Below are 18082 nucleotides of genomic sequence, written 5' to 3' on the forward strand. Positions count from 1 at the left end.
TATTGTGGATGCTGCTGGAGCTCTTTGGCAACTAAAATAATATTTTAGTGGTGTTAGCCCTGAAAATTAATCATTTCCTTCAGAAAATTGGAAAAGACTGCTAAATGAGCATTTTAGAATCCAAATTCCAATCATCTTAAGCAAACAGTGCAAACCTTTCTACTTCAGTTGAAGGTTTCGCTTTAGCAATCAGTAGTGTTCATAACATTAAGCGCGCCTCTGTTCCCATTTTAGTAAAAACGCGAAATAGACGCTTGTTCTCTACAGCATGAATTCCCATTTTAGTAAAAACGCAAAATAGACGCTTGTTCTCTACAGCATGAAAAATGGGCCGTGCCATGAAATCTGCTGGGAGCTCGGTGTTCCTAACTCTTTCATATGAAAAGCAGATGAGTACTGCAGTGAATGGCAGTAAAAAGCTCTCATCTAAGTAAGTGGTGAGAAGATCGGTGACATCAAACTGGCCTTCACACACATCCCCCAAATCTACAGGACTGCCCTGAAGCAATTACCTGTGCCCTAGCTCTGTGCTATTCTAACACCCGCCTGGTGCATTACCCTACTCTACTTTTTCTAATCTGACCCTCTTGAAGCATCTTGGATGAAGGTGTTCATCCTTTAAGGGTATGGTTGCAAGCTCTGACCAAACCAGTGGTTAACAATTAAGCAAAGTCTTTTCAAATGTGAAGATCGTTGGCGTTGTCTCCTCCTGGCGTGTTGTTCCCAGTACAGCCTGGCCAAGTCACTGTGGCCATCCTACTCCTTTCCACCTATTTGGATACTGACGAAACTGTTTGGCTGTCCCGCCTTTCTATTTCTGCCTTTTAAAGGTTATCGCGACTGTTAACGGCAGCGCAGACTGTTACTCCCCTCAGCCACGGCCGGTTGCCAGTCGGGGTGGGTGGGCTGGGTACCTGTAGCTGCGTGTGAAGGCTTGCTGCGGGAGCGAGCGCGTGAGGCCGGGCAGGCGAGCGCTTGGATAGCAGATTTGCTTGGTATTTGTGAAAGAGGAAAAATCTGCTATCGCAGTGGACTTTGGCTTTGTGCAACGGTTTCTGCTTCTCCTGCATGATAGCTGTGAATAGCAGAGGCTGGAGGGCCTCCTCCTTGGATACCTGGCCTCACCTTAGGTTTTGCGCATTCCCAGCTTCTACACTTTATTTTATTAAAAAAAAAGCAGAAAGGAGCACTTTCACTTCAGGGGGTGCAAAATGAATTATTTTTCATCTTTTCTTACTCCCCTTAGACAGTTGACTCTCCTGATCCGTCTCCCAGCCCCTCTGCCCTTGCGTTCTCAGCCCAGAGGTCTCTTCTGCTCTGTGGGGCAATCGAGTGGCCGGCCATAATCGGGCTGCGAGCGCCTCGCAACCTGCGCAGTGCCGGCAGCTGGTGCCCTGTGCCTGTGTCAGAGGGATGGGGACCTGCCCTCGGGCGGTCTGACTTCCCTCGCAAATTTGGGTCTGTCCGAGGACGTACACAGTAGTGGCTTTTTGAACCCAAATGTGTGATGGGAATAAGTTAATTGGTTCAGCAAATTCCTGGTGAAGGACAAGCAGACTCTACCGAGGCTTCCTTTTGCCGCTTTTATCTGGCAGATAATTGAGAGATTTCCATACAACTGTATCAGCTTTTGGCAAACACAGCAGCTGCCGCCCTGAAGTGTGCTGGCCAGATGCGTTTCACGGCCTCTTACCTACCTTTCTTCCTCCTTCTCCAAAATAATCCTACTCCGTGAACCGTATTTAGATACTCTGGGATGTTTGAAACTCCCCAGTGATGACTCTGTATGGGAGTCTGGCAGTACCTGGGGAACCCAGTGCAGTCTTAACGATTTTTGTGTTCCTGCTGCAGTTTTGGGGTGGTTTTACCTTCAGAGCCCTGCTGTGGCTGGCTCCCTGACTTCTTGCACCTGGTGACTTGTGTTTGGGAAGATCCCTTGAAACTTGTTATTGTGACAGAAAATATTGAATAGCTTGAGGTATTGAGGTAATTTCACTACAGTAAAATGCTTTTATTTGCTTGCTTAAAAAGCTGTAGGTGTGTAGCTCCAATATAAACCTCAAAAGGGTAGGAAAATGTAAACGCAGACCTGTTTCAGATTGATTTGTATTATCTCTTCAATCTCTGAATTCCTTACACATCTATGCCATAGTATTGAACTCGGGCAATCTAAAGTGAAATAGATTTTTCTTGCTTGGAAGAACTGTAGGTATGAAGACTCGTGTTTGAATTGTTATTCGTGGTCTTGCAAACAGTCACGCTGAAGAAACTTTCTTTCCTTTCACTAGAAATTTAAATGTAAATTTAATGTTGAATGGACTTTTTATTTATTTATTTTTTAAATCAAGTATGTACGATCTCTCTCTCTCTTTCTCTCTCTCTTTCTCTTTTGTCTCGAACAGAGATTCATCCTGCAGTGAAACCCAATGTAATCAGGTCAACACCAAGCCTTCAAAGTCCAAGTGCAAAACGACTGCTTGCACCCTCCAACCACTCTTCACTAAGTATTTTGGGAAAAAGAAACTACAGCCATCATAATGGTCTTGATGGTATGTGAAGGAGTATAAAAGAAATATTCTTTAAGTCTCTGAATTGCAAAACTTTCTGTGGACCTGAAATAACAAAGTTTTGTGACCTTTCTGTAAAGAATACAGTTTTAAGAAATGACACTAAATGAGGGGGTACAGACCAACAGAAATGTAAGATATGAGTAGCATATTTATAGCATTGATTCTTAATGCAATGAATGGTGGCGCTTATTAATTGAACATGGGTATATTAATGCCATCTTTTAAACAAACTATTTTTACCATTTTTCTTACTAAACCTTCATCTCCGTATAAGAGGACAAGAAAGGAATAAAACAAATTTGGTGAAGGGAGAGATGGAACTAATGTTTTATTTCGGTTTATTCCATTGCATTTTTATTTGAAGGAATATTTTGCAGAGGTAGGCAAGACCTTTTGAATTACTCTGTGCTGAAGTACTTGATATATAGCTACATTGTTAAATACTGGACCTGCTAGTTTACAACCAATCTCTTTGCTAGTATGTGGATTCTAAACACAGCTTAATCTGGATTCTCAACAGTGTCATTGGTAATAGAGAGAAGATAGCTTTTGGCGTCTTGCGTCCCCAGACTGCGTTACAGAATCAGTTAAAATAAGAATGAAGTAGTCCTGGCAACAAGGACTGACGGAAGGTAGGAGCTCCTTAGAAAGGGGCTGTCCCTGCGTTTATACCAGGAGGAAGGAAAAGGGGTGTCACAGAGGTACAGGAGAGGCTTTTCCTGTACACTGTGCAGCGCCAGAGGTGATCTTTAAGCCTGGTGTATCCAGCCACTTCATTTCAGTATGGTGCAAATGGTGATCAGATATGAAGCTGTGCAAAAAAATGATGGAAATTTGTGGGTAAGGCCAACTTTTCTCAAATAATCTTTACTTTTTATTCTGAAAAATGACTGTGTATTACTGATTTTTTCTTTTTTAATTATTACCAAAAAGAAAGATTTTCAACTGGAACTGTGAACAGTTTTACCTCATGACCAAATAAGAGGAGAATCCAGCAGGATATCATTTGTTTGCACTGAAAAGAAATGCGTGCGTTTCCTAAACTCTCTTTTTGTGAGATGTAACTTCTGTAAGCCATTAGCTTATTTGTTTTATAATTGAATAAGGTTGTTGAGATTAGAAATCTGAAAGAAGTTAGGCTCTGAAATAGACTGTTCAGGACACGATCTGCGCAAAAGAGGTAACTGTTTTCATGCTTCACAGAATAGGTCGAGGTAGAAATAAGGAGGGCGCTCTTTTTAGACAAGCTAATAGAAATATTACTCCAAATACAGGAAGAAAAACTTGATTCATTATCCATCGTCTTCCCATAATGCTCATGCTTTTCTGTCATTGCCGGCGTTATTTGTATCTTGAAGTGAAGATATCTACTGTAGATGTAATAATACCTAGATAGAAGTCACTACATACTTTGACAAAAAGTGGATATTTAATATACACAGAAGGGAGGATCACTTTGCTCAGTGTGCAACAGCCGTTACACAGTAGGCAAATAACATGCATGGCAACGCAAGCTATTCGGTGGACCAAGATGGCAACCGTGTGACTTGTACTTGGAAGAAAGGATGATGCCATTAATAGGCATAGCCATAAATGCGGAATTTCCACTGCGATCTTTGAGTGTGAAGCTCTGCAGGGATGGTCTGGTAGTTACTGCATGGGATTGTGCACGAAGGCTGCTTCCCTGCCCCCCCAGTGCTGGCCATTAGACTGGACTCTCCATATAAGCTTTGAGCGATGAATGACTTTCGCCTGGAAATAAAGGTGATGTTACATTTCTGCTGCAGAGAAGGCTGTAGCAGTAAGTTCAAGGTAAATATGATGATGATGATGTCCCTATAAGGAGGTATGCTTGGAAGTCTTTAAAATTTTTCTTCTACTTAGTACAAATGTTCTCTTCCAAGTAGAGAGTTTATAAAACCAGTCATTAGCCACACCGATTAGTTTGTATCAGTCAGCTAACTGTGTTAAGGCAATTTGCACAGAATAACATCTAATTTGAAAAATTACTATTGAGAACTGTAAGTCATTGCTTTAGGAGATAATTATTTCTGCTTATCTGTTTTCTGTGAAAACATAATTTACTGGAAAGCGTATATCCTAAGTAACTGAAATCTGTATTTTGTTAGTGTAAAAACGGCTATTTTAGTATTTAAAAATGGCTATTTCTGTTCTTATCCTAGCCCTTCTCTTTAATGAAAAGCCTGCAAAGTGTAAATAAAATGCAAAGGAAAACCAAACTCTCTAAAACAATCAAACCAGTAGTAATGATTCTCAACAGCACAGGTCCTCTGTTCCTTTTGACTTAAAAACAATTACCTTTAATATTTGCCATTTAACCCCTTCTCTGGTCGTTGGTAAATATCAAATACGTTTTTGGGGCTGCAATGCATCCAGCTTCTCTTCAGTACACAGCAAAAACTCAGTGACCAGATGAACTTGGGAAAAGGTGGTTTCTGTGCAATTGCACTGACAACAGCGTACTATCTGTGCCATGAAAGGTTTTGCCAGCCTCCAGAGTTTTTGTGTTACTATAAATAGACTAAAAACCTTTTTTTGGTTCCAAAATACTATTGATCGTTGCTGGGTTTATTGCATTACATCAATTAACAGTATCCAGAAAGCCAACTATGGAGATGATGATATATTCTGTCTTTTAGTGCATGCTTTGATGAAATGAGCAAACAAAAATGAGCACAGTGGGCTTATATTAAGTCTTATCTCTTGCTGTTTTCATAATCTTAATGTTATTGACATAGAAATATCTGCGTGTTCAGGTTTGCTTTTTTTCAACAGTATTAGATATTTGTTGTAAAGAAGCCATATAAATACGCTTACTTAAGATGTACGATAATTTACAGCATTCAAGTAAATGTCAATTAGGCTTGTGTAAATATATATTTAGATTGGCATCTTTAAAGTCAGTCTTACTGCCTAGGTGAGTCAAGTGCTGTATTTTGACAGAATTTGTTATTAACAAAATAATAATTACTGGCTCAGAAATAAAGCAATGTAATATGGAAATGGCACTTCTTTATGCCCGTATGGGGGAGTTGGGGGAAATGATGAGAAACGTCAGTAATATTTGGTTTAATGCTTTTAAGAGTAATAGATAAGAACATGATTAGCATTTCATAGGGAAGTCTTATGTTGTCTTGAGTCTGGATTTTGGCCAGTGCAACAGAAGTTTCCCTTTCATTTTTCCACAGATGCACCTCCAGCAAGAGTCCGGTGCAACTGATAGGGATGAGGGAGTCTGTAATTTCTGACTACTACTGCTCGGTCTTTATCAAGAATGACGAGGGAGCACATTTATCTCGTCATAAATGGTGGGGGTTGTGCCCTGATATCTTTCTATTAGGTGATCTGAGCGTCAGTCACTGGTGGCTGAGAGGTGTGGTTGCAGTTGTATGCACGAACCCATGTATATGGCATAGACCTAAATAAAATTGCACTGCTTAAGCATCGTATATTGTAACTAGATAGAGAGAAGATCTTGTAGTTGTTTGTGTCCTTTCTTGTAGGAGAAAGACTTTTCCTGGATGGTCTTAGAAACGTGTTTTTCCTTTTATTTTCAAACAACAGCAAATCTCGCATTCTGTAGGATGGAATGAAAAATGCCAGAAAGCTTTTTTCTGTTCTGGAAAAAAATCACAGTACTTTGGGGAGTTTTCGTGTAATATGCACACTGGTGCTTTTAACTGTTCTGAAATGCAGAATTTCCATTGCTGCTGAAAAGAAAGTCGACACAAGATATTTAAAGGGTTCTCAGCAGTGAAGACAGTCTCTTTCAAATGGGAAAACTCTGTATTCAGAAAATCACGACGTTGCAGAATGTTACGTGTATCCAGTTTTATGACTGGAGCTGACGATGGGAAGATTTAGGTGTGACTGTAAAGTGCTTTGTAGCTATTTTGAATCTGATCTTTAAATTACAGCGTCTGAAATTATTCCAAGCAATTACTTTCACCCACAAGCTGCTTAACTGTGCGCAACAGTACATCCAAGTAGTCAAGTTTCACGTCAGGCTATTGTTTTGGCAGGGTGAGTAATGATAATTTTCCATATAATATTTGGAAAGATCAGGTAAAGGTATTTTACATAAGTATAATCTCTGTCAACTGGCAGGCATTTCCTTACTTTTACATGCATCAGAACCAGAATATCCACAGGATGCCCGAGATACTAACGTCACTAATGAGGTACAGAAATCAGTCTGTGCCTGTTGATACCGTTTTCATGACTTGTGGGCAGAAATAAGAGAACCAGTTGTTCATAGCTGAAGAGACTTCAATCAACAGCCCCGATCCTCCTTCTCTCTTCCCCTTCCCAGACCTTTAATGCTGTATTTCAGGCTGAGATGTCCTGATGCCTTCAAGAGGATTCTTTCAACAGTCAAATTTCTGTTCCTGAATATACTGAAGTATGCAGCTGTATCTAAGAATGAGATGGCAATTTTGGGGTCCATTTTCCTAGGAACCCGCACATCTCTGGCACAGCAAGATGAGAAAGTGACGTGAGCAATCGGCAAAGGGAGAAAGACCTCAAAAAAATGTACCTTCTCTCTTAGATGCTATTTTGGTCAATCCTTCTCTCTCTGCTTATGACTAATAGTATTGGCTATTGAGGAGATAAGCAAGGAAGAAAGGCTTATATTTCACTCCTATTTTCCCATGGGGAGTTTGAGACTCTCCTTTGACAAACACATGAAAATATAAGCAGCCTAACTGACAAGCAGGGAAACCGGAGCCTTTGCTGCCCCAAATTTTCTTGACACAGAGCAAACAATTCTAATATGTGCGTCATCATAATTAACTTCACATAACCCTATGTGAAAGTATATTAAAAGGAAGGAGTTTTCACTGTATGATGGAATTTCTCAGCAGAGGCAGTTGTTTTTTCTCAAAGGTGTCTGATCATTGCTATACTGTTTTTTGGTAGAGATGGAGATGTTCTACTGCGGTGGCAGGCTAGCAGCATGGAATGCATACCAAAAAGCATCTGGCGATCCATTACTTTAAAAAATAAAATCTTAAATTTTCTCTTACATATTAATAAACTATAAAACTATCTAAATTGTTATAAACCTCATTTTACACACTGATGATTTCCAACTGAAAGAGAAGAAATGAGATGTGGTGAACAAGCTACTATGTGATAAACAAGCTACTTTTGCCATTTCTTCCATGCTGAAACACAAAGTGGGATTGATGTTGAATTGTGTATATCTGCTTTTCCCAAAAGTGAGAAACAAAAGTTATATATTTTTCCACGGCCAGTTTTTCCTCTGAAATTTGCTTTGGGCATGTGCATTCTAGCTTTGGTCCTTGATGTAGCCAGCAAATTTTTTGAAATATTTGGCTACAGATCTCTTACTGAAATGTGTGCACTGATATTGATGGAAATGTGAGCATGGAAAGCAGATCTCTCTGGAAAAATTGATGTGTTACTGTCATTTACTGGAGAAGCAGAGAACTATGAAAAGGTCTGAAATTTGCTTTGGGCATGTGCATTCTAGCTTTGGTCCTTGATGTAGCCAGCAAATTTTTTGAAATATTTGGCTACAGATCTCTTACTGAAATGTGTGCACTGATATTGATGGAAATGTGAGCATGGAAAGCAGATCTCTCTGGAAAAATTGATGTGTTACTGTCATTTACTGGAGAAGCAGAGAACTATGAAAAGGGTGTTTATGACTCTTGGTTATTTCCCAACATGTATTACTCAGAGCATTTATTTATGTCATGATATGAAATACTTTATGGTAAGAGCCTTGTCATGCATAGTTTTATACAAAGTATTAAAGCCGTCTCTGACCCTCAAGAGGTTAACCTAACAACCTTTTTTCCTTTGATTTTTGCAACTTGCACAAGAGTAGCCAATTTCTGTCTATTTTCACTGTCCAATTGGAGGCAATCATTTTAAATATTTCGTAGAAAACTAAAATGCTCTAAAGCTTGCATTTCTGTGGCCAGTATATTCACTTGGTTTTTTTCAGCGGTACAAATTATACTGGAGATGATGAACTAGTGACAACGTCCAGAGCCCAAATTATGTACCTGGAAAATGACGCAGGCCTTAATTACCCCAGGGTGTTACTGCTGATGCCATCAGTCATTTGTAGAACTAAGCTACTACACCTCATGTTTGCACGTCTCAAGCCATTTTTTTTTCTATTTGAATTTTTGTATTATAAAACAATGCTTTTCCTTCAGTTTGTTTACAATGACTTGATGATTCCCCCCTCCCCACTTTGGTCTTCATTCCTCCAACCCCAGTGGTGCAAATGACATTGTGACTTAACACGAAAGATAATCAACTAGGAGGAAGATATTTTTGTCCGAAAAACAGAAGTATCTTCTCTTGCCCCCCCCCCAATTTCTTAAAGTTGAGAAAACGATTTATTGTCTTGCAATGATAAATGTGCGGTCATCACTCGCCTGCGTTGAATTCACATTACAATTATCTCCCAAGTATTTGAGGTTCTTTGATTACAAATAAAAGAACCGTCTTCCATTCTGTGTCCGAAGACTGCTCAAACTGCAGAGTACTTTTTCAGTGGGTAAAGGTAAGCAGCGTGACTCCTCTATGATGAATTTGGTCACAGGAGGACTTGGGAGGAGCAAAACCGTTTCTGCAAACCCATGTTTCCTTGATTTTCCTCTGGGAAAGAACTGTCCCTAAGCGTTTGCATAGCATAGCACTGTGTTGTGGGTTTTTTAAATATAGTCAGCAATTGCTTTTGTTTTGCCAAAGTCAAAACACAATTTCCATTCAACTGTAGTTCTCAGGCTTACTATATCTTGTGAAATGCGAGTTACTTCCAAGGGTGGAAGTACACTAGAAATTGAATTGCAAATTATTTTTTTTTGCTTTTATTTCCTTTCTTTCAAAAATGTATCTTTGGATTTGTAAGGCTTCTTTGCCTACATTTGATTCACAAAAAGCCCAAAACAAGAGTCTCATTCATGCTTTGATGCACCACTTGGAGCGTGCCAGACATCACTTACATTTTGTTGTACTAAGGAAAGGAATACTTAGGATAAGATTATAGCATTGCATTTCTGTATTCACCGGTGTAACACGTGCTTCTGATAACTCCAGTAACAGCAGGGGTTAGAAAGAGCAAGCTGGGTGGGATCGCAGATGGGGGAGAGGGCACTTCATGGTGAACTGCCCCATTTTTGCTGCTGAATCAGTGTTTCTTTTTTTTATACACAGGTAGTGTGTAGGCGTGAAATTGCAGTAACACTGGCTTTTCTAATTGGCAGAATAAATCAGCTCTTAAAAGAGTAAACAATAAGAACAACACTATAATCAAGTTAGCATTCAAAACACAATGCAGATAACCAGAACCTAATTCCTGCAATCACGACTTTCCCCTAGTATTATTTTAAAGAATTAAAGTTGCAGAAAGAGAATCCTGTCTGTTGGATAACAGGATTAGCAGCGTATTACCTCATGAATTACGTGTTCTGGATTCGAGATCTGGAGTTCATACTTAAAGTGCTTCTGTGTATGATTACTGTCAAGTAGGTTGATTATTTTTTGTAAGCTGTGATTACAGAGCTGTAGTTCTTAACAATTTTATTACATAATGCAACGTGGAAGGCACCTTCAGAAAGTGCTTAGGCAGTGTAACTGGAAAGTTTCCGTGTCTGGGGAAAATGCTTTGTGATCGTTCTGTATGTTTTTGTGCTTTTTTGCTTTTGTTGTCTGTATATTGTTTCTCTAGTGTTTCACACTTCAATCTTGGGAGACTAAGGGTCTTCCTCAAAGTCAAACTCATTCTTAGTATGATTACAAGATACATATTTTTCTAATAATACTTTTGAAGTAACACTTAATGTCACTTGTTCCACTGCCACAAACTGGTAGGAATAAAACAATTATTTTGGTTACTTAAAATGTTCATAACCTGAGTTGAGAAGAAATAATGAAACAGTCTTCCTGTCTCAGGTTATTTCATAAGGTGGTCCATCCGGAGTGAAAAGGTTCTTTACAGTCTCATGTACCATGATAAGCTGCGAGTGTTACTAGGATTAAACACCTGCGCTACTGCATGTCTGCCTTTATTTTCCACGTGTCTAAATGACATTATCTTGAAGCGTATTTATTCTGGAAGGTTTAGAAAAGGCCACCTTTCACCCACTAGTATTGCTGATGACCCTGTTAATATAAAAGAGAAAGATGAATATCAGATAACGAAGTTTCCTGTCAGCAAAACTAAAGAATAGCACATATAAACACAACACATGAACAGCTGGAAAAGCACTGGAGTGTTATTAAGGATGTGGTTTCTGTCCTGGCTTGAAGAACCCTTAAGGGAAAAAAAAATTCTTGCTGGGGAATACTATATAAACTTGAAATAGTTCTGTAGCTGGCACCACCCCTTAGCAGTGGACTTTTTCTGATTTAGCCTTAAACGGTTTTACAGTGGGAAATTTTATAGTCTCCTAGTGCCCGTAAACAGGGAGGAACACTGGATTGGTCAGTATGATTGGTAAAGCAACTTACAATGTAAGGAAATTTCTTTTTGCAACGTACTCATTATGTTGTAGAAAGAGCATACGAGCATCTTGCGCAGTTTCTGCCATTGGGTGCATCAATTTCTCCACAATAATAAACTTCTAAACATCTTGTCAGTACTGATGTTGCATTTACTGTCATTTACTCACATCAGATCACCAAAACCCCTTGTTGGCGATGTTGTCTAACCATTTTTGTTTAAAGTGGAGTAATCCACTTCACTAGCACTTCATCGGCCGTAAGGGGAGAATCATCGGCCGTAAGGGGAGAATCATTCTGTATCCTGGAGTTTCCTTTCTACTGAAGAAACGCAAGTACAGATTATTGCCTTGCAGAAAATCATTTGCTGTAAGAACTCATTTATAAACCAAGTGTCCACTGGTGCCAGTTTCACTGAAATTTGAGCCTGATTATTTAAATTCCTGAAGGCATTCTAAAACTTGGCAGATGAAACTGAAAATCCAGGGGTTTGTTTTCTGTTCTGTTGAAAACCAAGACATTTGTGGTTTTTAAATAAGCTCTGTTGCCCTCAAGCTGCATTGGAGGTTGCATGGGCGAGCAGACCTTTTGTAAAACATGCCTTTTTGAATGCTGCATGACTGCCTTTTTAATTGGAAGCAAGGGCTTTCTTCCTTAGTTGCCTTAATTAAAAGCAAAGTTTTCCACAGAATTGGCTGGTGTGTGTTCAGGCATGAACGTTGGTCAGAATCCTGCCAAATCAGGGTGTAATTATTTTCTGGAAGAAATCAGCATCTCCTCAGTTCTAAAATCTAAATATTTGGGTACCGGAGTATGTAAGAGTTTAAATTGTGTAGCAATGGCACCTTAATTAGTAGCCTCTGCTAGATCCTAGAATCTTTTGACTATGTCTACTTATTAAACAGTTCTTTCCCTAGCATCTTATTTATGGATATACTCAGGTCTTTCTAAAAGATGTTTGGCAACTTAGATGATATTTCAGTATCTACAGCAATAAAAGCTAAGAAAAAGATACGCAAAAAACAGAGAATGTTTTTATTGTATGATAGAACCCAGGGATATTACTCTACAAATATAACACATCTTTCTTCACTTCTTTGCTCGGTTTTATTAATAGGTTATCAATATGGTAGTATCCTGGAGTTAACAGCTGTTGGCATTGCATTAAGAGTGTCTGTAAAGTATTCTTCAAAAATAGGCTGTTTAACAGCCTCCAGGTACATTCGTCTGTTCCTCAGTTCCCTTTAGAGAGATATTCTCTCTCTCACTCAGTTGTCTGTGGAACTGAGAGGGTGACCGAGTATTTTGGGACCATCACGGCTAAGCACAGGTTTTATAGACTTGGCATATAAAGCTATGCCAAAAGCCTAGCACCTCTGAGTAAGAGTGAAGATTTTATTACTGTGGTATCCAAGTATAAAAAATAGGGATTTTTGTTTGTTCGCTTTGATCTTTTTGGGGGTGACTGGAAGTGCTGTGTAATGTATCTTCTCTATATTTCAAGAGAGAAGCCGCCCCATCCTTTTTGTTTAACCTGATAATTCTGCTTAAGTTGAGGATTCCTCAGGAAATGCAGTTGTGCTCTTGGAGATAGGTTGGGTTTTGGTTGTTTTTTTTTTTTTCTGGGTAGTTGGGCTTATAAATGGAACGAGTCCTTGTCTCAAGAGTTACTCAGGTGGTTATACTTCCATGAATGCAGTCTTTGGGTTTTCTCAGGAACATTCAGGTCCTGAAATGTTCTTTCACTGGGATGTCAAAAAAATAAACAAACCTGTAATAACAAAAATAACTTTACTGTGATGATAAAAACTGAACAGATTATAGAGTTCTTCACTCTACTGTGATCTTCTCTTACTTTATAACAGTGCCAAATACATTCAGGTATCAGGAAACAGTAGACTGTCACAGTATTTAATTTTTATACTACCAGTTTAAAACTTGCCTGGAGGCAAGGTGACCTAAATGTATTTCTATATACGATAATTTTTGTGCGAAAAAAGAGAGGAAAAGGGGGCTAGGGGAGGCGCTCACAACTAAAATATCAGAGGCTTTAAGTAGGTTTTCACATTATAGAACCTTTATCGATGGGAAGTTATCGATACCTGTATTGATATATATATACTTTTAATTAGATTTGATTAAGGATGAAGACTTGTACAAATGTAAATGTAAATTAGATACAGGAATTACTGCAGAATATCAGATTGAAGTTTCTAAATAGTTGGAGATGTTTAAAAGGGCTTGTCTTTGTTTCTATCAGTGATTGAACTATACCTTCAGACTGGTCAAGATGACTCCTCAAAATGAAAGAGAAACACCAGTTTGGGAGTGTAGTTACCATTTTTTTCAGAAAGAGATGTGCAGCTGTTCTTTCTCATGTCCTTTTAATCTCTTTAATACTATTTTTAACAATAACAAAACCCCTGGAGAATTCTTTGTGTAAGGGGTGCCAGTTGGGACCGCCATAAGAATTGCAATTTGGAACCGGGACAAGAATAACTAACCTATTGTAATTATCATACATTTATCTCACTTGCAGAATTGACACTCTGCTGATTCAATTCATGCAGAATTGTGTACATTTTACCCAGAACTCATGTAGTGTTGCTAAATGTCTCTTCCTTAAGAATTTTGTGTACTATAGCCAATATGATGTCTAACCCAAATTTTTGAGCAAGTCTATGAGATTGCTAGTAGCATCATCTTGCATCTTATAGATCAGCAGCGCATTTTCTTGCAGTTTTTTTAACTGGTTAGGAGGATGTTTAGTTACTGAAGTTATACTGCTTCGGAAAAGAACACGGCTGTAATATGACAACTGTAGCGTTTTAAAGCCTGAGGGTGAGAATTTCTGTCCTTGGGAGGAAAAAAAAGCAAATGTAATTTAATTTAAAGAGCGGGGTGAAATCTATGTTAGCCATTGGGCTAGTCGTGATTCCTCAGCAATTTTATATAAATATAACTGTGAGTTCAGTTGACTGACTCCTGACTTATCATATAGGAGAGAATAATTAAGATTTCTGGATGTTACACTTCTCAATATACTTTGTCAATTTCAAACTGTGAATCCATCTCAAAATTCTTGGAAAAAGGATTGTCTAGTTTTAGAAAGCTTTTTCAAATGGGAATAGTAATGGAATTATGCTGATGCTATTTGTATTTTTTTCTGCAGTGCTAATCCTCCATGTTAAATGATGCCATATGTTAAAAGCAAAATGAAAAAAACCACTTCTTGAAACATGAATTATGAATTAGTTCCATTTTTATATTTTCCTGCAGAAGAGGATAATTAAGCAAAGAGAATGAGTGCAGCTAACAGCATGCTGTGGTGTGCCGTATATTTTCAGGACCAGTGATGATTGTCGTGCTCGTTTCCTGAGAAATCTTTCCAATCTCTGCTTTTCTGATATGTTCGTTGTTGTAGCTGAACAGTAGCATCTTAGCCTGCAGGCTGAGCATCAGAAAATAGGGCTTTTATGGCTAAAGACAATACTCTAATGCGCTGTGGTTCTTTTGTTTTCCAGAATCATCCAGCCATACAACAAGAACAATAATGGTAAGTATAGAGGAGATTATAGGTATTGATCTATCTATAGATATGATTCTTCCTATGAAAACAAAGCGGATATAGCAGTATCCTAAGCCATTGGCATGTTTTTTTATAAAGTCTAGTATCACTGTAGAGATAAAATGAGTCTGTCTGCATCGTATTTCATGGGAAATCTTGGAAAAAATGTGAGGTTGAATAGCTTAAGAAGTAGCAGTGCTGTCAGTTTGAATAAGTGAAAAATCCAGTTACAATTTTGTATGTTATGTGTTTAAGTGATTTTTGATTATGTCAAATTAATGTTGATAAAATATCTCGTGTTCTGCGTGTATCAGGTGTCAGAACACATTTAAAGTTCAAAACATACGCTGCGTAATTTCTTGCATCACATTCCTGTGAGGATGGTTTCCGACTTTACCTTGAGTTTGATAGTTTGGGTCTCAGAAACAGAGAAATGTTTAAACGGAGAGATACAGCTTCAAAAATGAGATTAAAAAGTTTTATGCATAAAAATATCATGGATTCAGTGTCTGCCTTGGGTTTTTATAGGGTGAGAAATTTTTTCAGTCTCTTTCTGTTTCAAACTCCTAATAAAAGTTAGATAAGGACTGAACAAAAATTCACATAAAGCAAACCTTTCTCTGACTGGGAATGATATTTGGGGGGAGGGCTATCCACTTTTGGAAAAAGACCAATTTTTGAGGCGAGTTTTGAAATTTTAGAATAAAACCCAACAAAACATGATGTGAGCTTGTTTGTTTTCATTCCTACAGTTTTCAGGGTGTCCCTTCAAGTTTATTACCTCTTCTGTATGTACAGCATTTGTGGGACATGTAAATTCCCACACAGATACTTGATTCAACAGGGGACAAAGGGTAAATATAGTTCATTGCCTTTATCATCAATAGTCATTAATATCCGGTGCAAACAGGTAATAAATAGGTAAGGACTACAGATCACAAAATTTCAGAATAGTAGAGATACGTCTGGAAAAAGTGATGTTTCGGTTTTCTACTGGATGTGATGTAATCCTTGTTTGTCATGAATTTGGTTTAAATAGACCCATTTCAAAATAAGATGCTTAGTTATTCAAGTGTATTCCTCTGCTATAAAATTTTGGAAGGGATTGAAAAGTTTTTCAATATTTTTCCAATTCTGCATTGGTGTAGGGAAAAGAGCTAGAGGTTAATGCTGAAGTTGGTGAAAACTTCACTCTTCATTTCCCTTCATTTTTTTTCCTATTAATTTTACTCTGAAGATAACACATTTCATCAGTCTCTCTTTTCCATTAATGTATCAAAACAGCCCTAAAAAGTGACCCAAGGAAATGGGGGTTTTGCCTATATAAATGTGTCCTCACACCAAAACATGGTCAGACTTCAAAGAGATAAGAGAAAGGTTTTTAAATAACTCGAGTTCTTGAGGTTCCTGCGTTGTGAACCTCTCCAGACCTCTCTGCTGAACAACTCAGACTGCTCAGACTAAAGTTCTGCAGTCAGTGTGCGGTAATTGTCCATTGCACTTAAATAAATAAAAGTACAATTAAAAATAAGTATTCTGGTTAGTGTGAAAAGGTTATAGCAATATGTCCACTCTTCTCTGCAATTAAAGCATGACTGAATGTGCGATGGAAGATTTCTCACTCTCCAATGAGTAGGTAGAATATGTCAGTAAAGCCAGAAAATATACTATTGCTTGCATTAGAAACAGTATGAGATTATCTATTCAATACAGACACAGTAAAGCAATACTGATGAGATCCATTTTTGAATGACTACTGCAATAAATAATTACTCTGAAATAAAGTCCCCTTTTTCTGACTGATTATGGTTAATATTGTAACAGATAAAAAGTTAAAGCAGGAATTTTAGTCAATCAGAAAGTGAGAGGTATAGCAGCAAATCTGTGTACTGCCTTGGATGCTTTGGTGTAAAAAAGCTTTTGTCTTACCAAGGCGAAGTATTTGAACTCCTTTTAAGTTGCATTTATGGATGGTGAATTCTCTCTGAAGATTCAGATTTATGTTAAAGCCAATGAGGAATAGAGTATACTTTGCTAAGGAAAAAGAAGTGCAGTTTTTCTGAGAACATTACAAGAATTCTTCTTCTGTATTTAAATACAGTGATATCTCCCTATTTTTTGTTTCAGATTCTTGTTCGTAAAAATAAAAAACTATAAAAATTTTAAGGGCCTGGGGAGGGAGGGAAGGAGGGAAGGGATCTTCTGTGTTTTAACCGTAAAACAAATTTCCTCTTATTCTGTGGATAGACACCTAGGTTAGTCTTTCATTACTGATTTCTATAAATACATATTTACTTAAAAATGCTGTTTTTAAAGACATGGTTTATTCAGCTTTTGTGTAACTTCAATGAAATACAGAGGCTATAAACATTGTAGTATTTTAGCCCAGATGCTTTGGAAAGTCAACTGTTGTCTTTTTTTTTCTTTTTTTTTTTTCCCCCTCCCCTTGCACAGAAAAGTCATTGACTTGGATTTTCAGCATTACATCTATTCTAGGTGTTTTGTGAAAGGTTTGATAACAAATCAGGAGGTTCAAAAGTAATAATTGTGTTGGCAATTTGGTTAATTTCTTGTATATCATCTGTTGTGTGAAGATGATTTTTTTTTTTTTTAATAGCCTTCGGGTTTCTTGAATGAAATTCTATACCCAAAATGAATGTGTGCCTGCATGCTAGCATCAATGTTTGCGACGCCACGCTGTGTGGAGGCTGTGTTTTGTAATTTTTGCATTCATCTCAAATTTCCATGAATAAGTAAACTAAACCAGCCCCAAGCCTTGATGCGTATTAGAGGTATAATGCTAATGCCTTTGCAAATAAGAACACTTCAGGTGTGGCAAAAGAGAATCAATACCTGATTTAAACTTAACTTAATTCCACACTTGTTTTACACTATATCCTGTATAATTAGGTCAAATATATTGAACCAATTAATATAGATTATTACCAATCATCTGAGCATGCCTGATTTCTTCTAGTGTTTTTTTTTCTCCATGTAGCAAGCTTCTTTTGCTCTGTTTGATTTGATTTGATTTGATTTGTTGTTTAAAGATGCAGCAAGAATTTTAAAAATGCTAATTGAAGGCAATGGGATTTTTTTCCTTTTTGAAAGGATGAGGAAAAATGTAAGAGATTCGTACATTCAGTCCACTTAGGAATTTATGATAATCGAGTTAAACATTCTTTCAGTCACAGCATAAACATTCACCATTAGTTTTTATAATTACAATGCCTGTTGGTATTATGTATTTATTTCAAAGCTGGATGTCTTTTCAGAATCTTCAGTGGCTCTCAATGGATAAATGCTCAGCCATTTATATCCCAGTAGAAGTTGAGAAACATAGACAGGAACCTCCACTGTGATTTGGGATCTGAGTCCCATTTCTGAATTTGTACAGGATTCCTCTCTGACTTTCAACATGCATCTTAATATCCTT

General features: G+C 37.8%; 1 protein-coding gene across 1 annotated transcript in view; it reads left to right on the forward strand.

The window, feature by feature from the left end:
- The window catches only part of MTA3 (metastasis associated 1 family member 3), a 152617-nt gene that overhangs the window by 110786 nt on the left and 23749 nt on the right, over positions 1 to 18082 (forward strand). The window contains 2 exon segments of the mRNA XM_019472155.1: positions 2403 to 2549; positions 14603 to 14634. Coding sequence (XP_019327700.1) covers positions 2403 to 2549; positions 14603 to 14634 — 179 coding nt within the window.

The sequence above is a fragment of the Aptenodytes forsteri genome, unplaced genomic scaffold, assembly GCF_000699145.1.
Source record: "Aptenodytes forsteri isolate BGI_AS27 unplaced genomic scaffold, ASM69914v1 Scaffold195, whole genome shotgun sequence".
Taxonomy (NCBI): Eukaryota; Metazoa; Chordata; class Aves; order Sphenisciformes; family Spheniscidae; genus Aptenodytes; species Aptenodytes forsteri.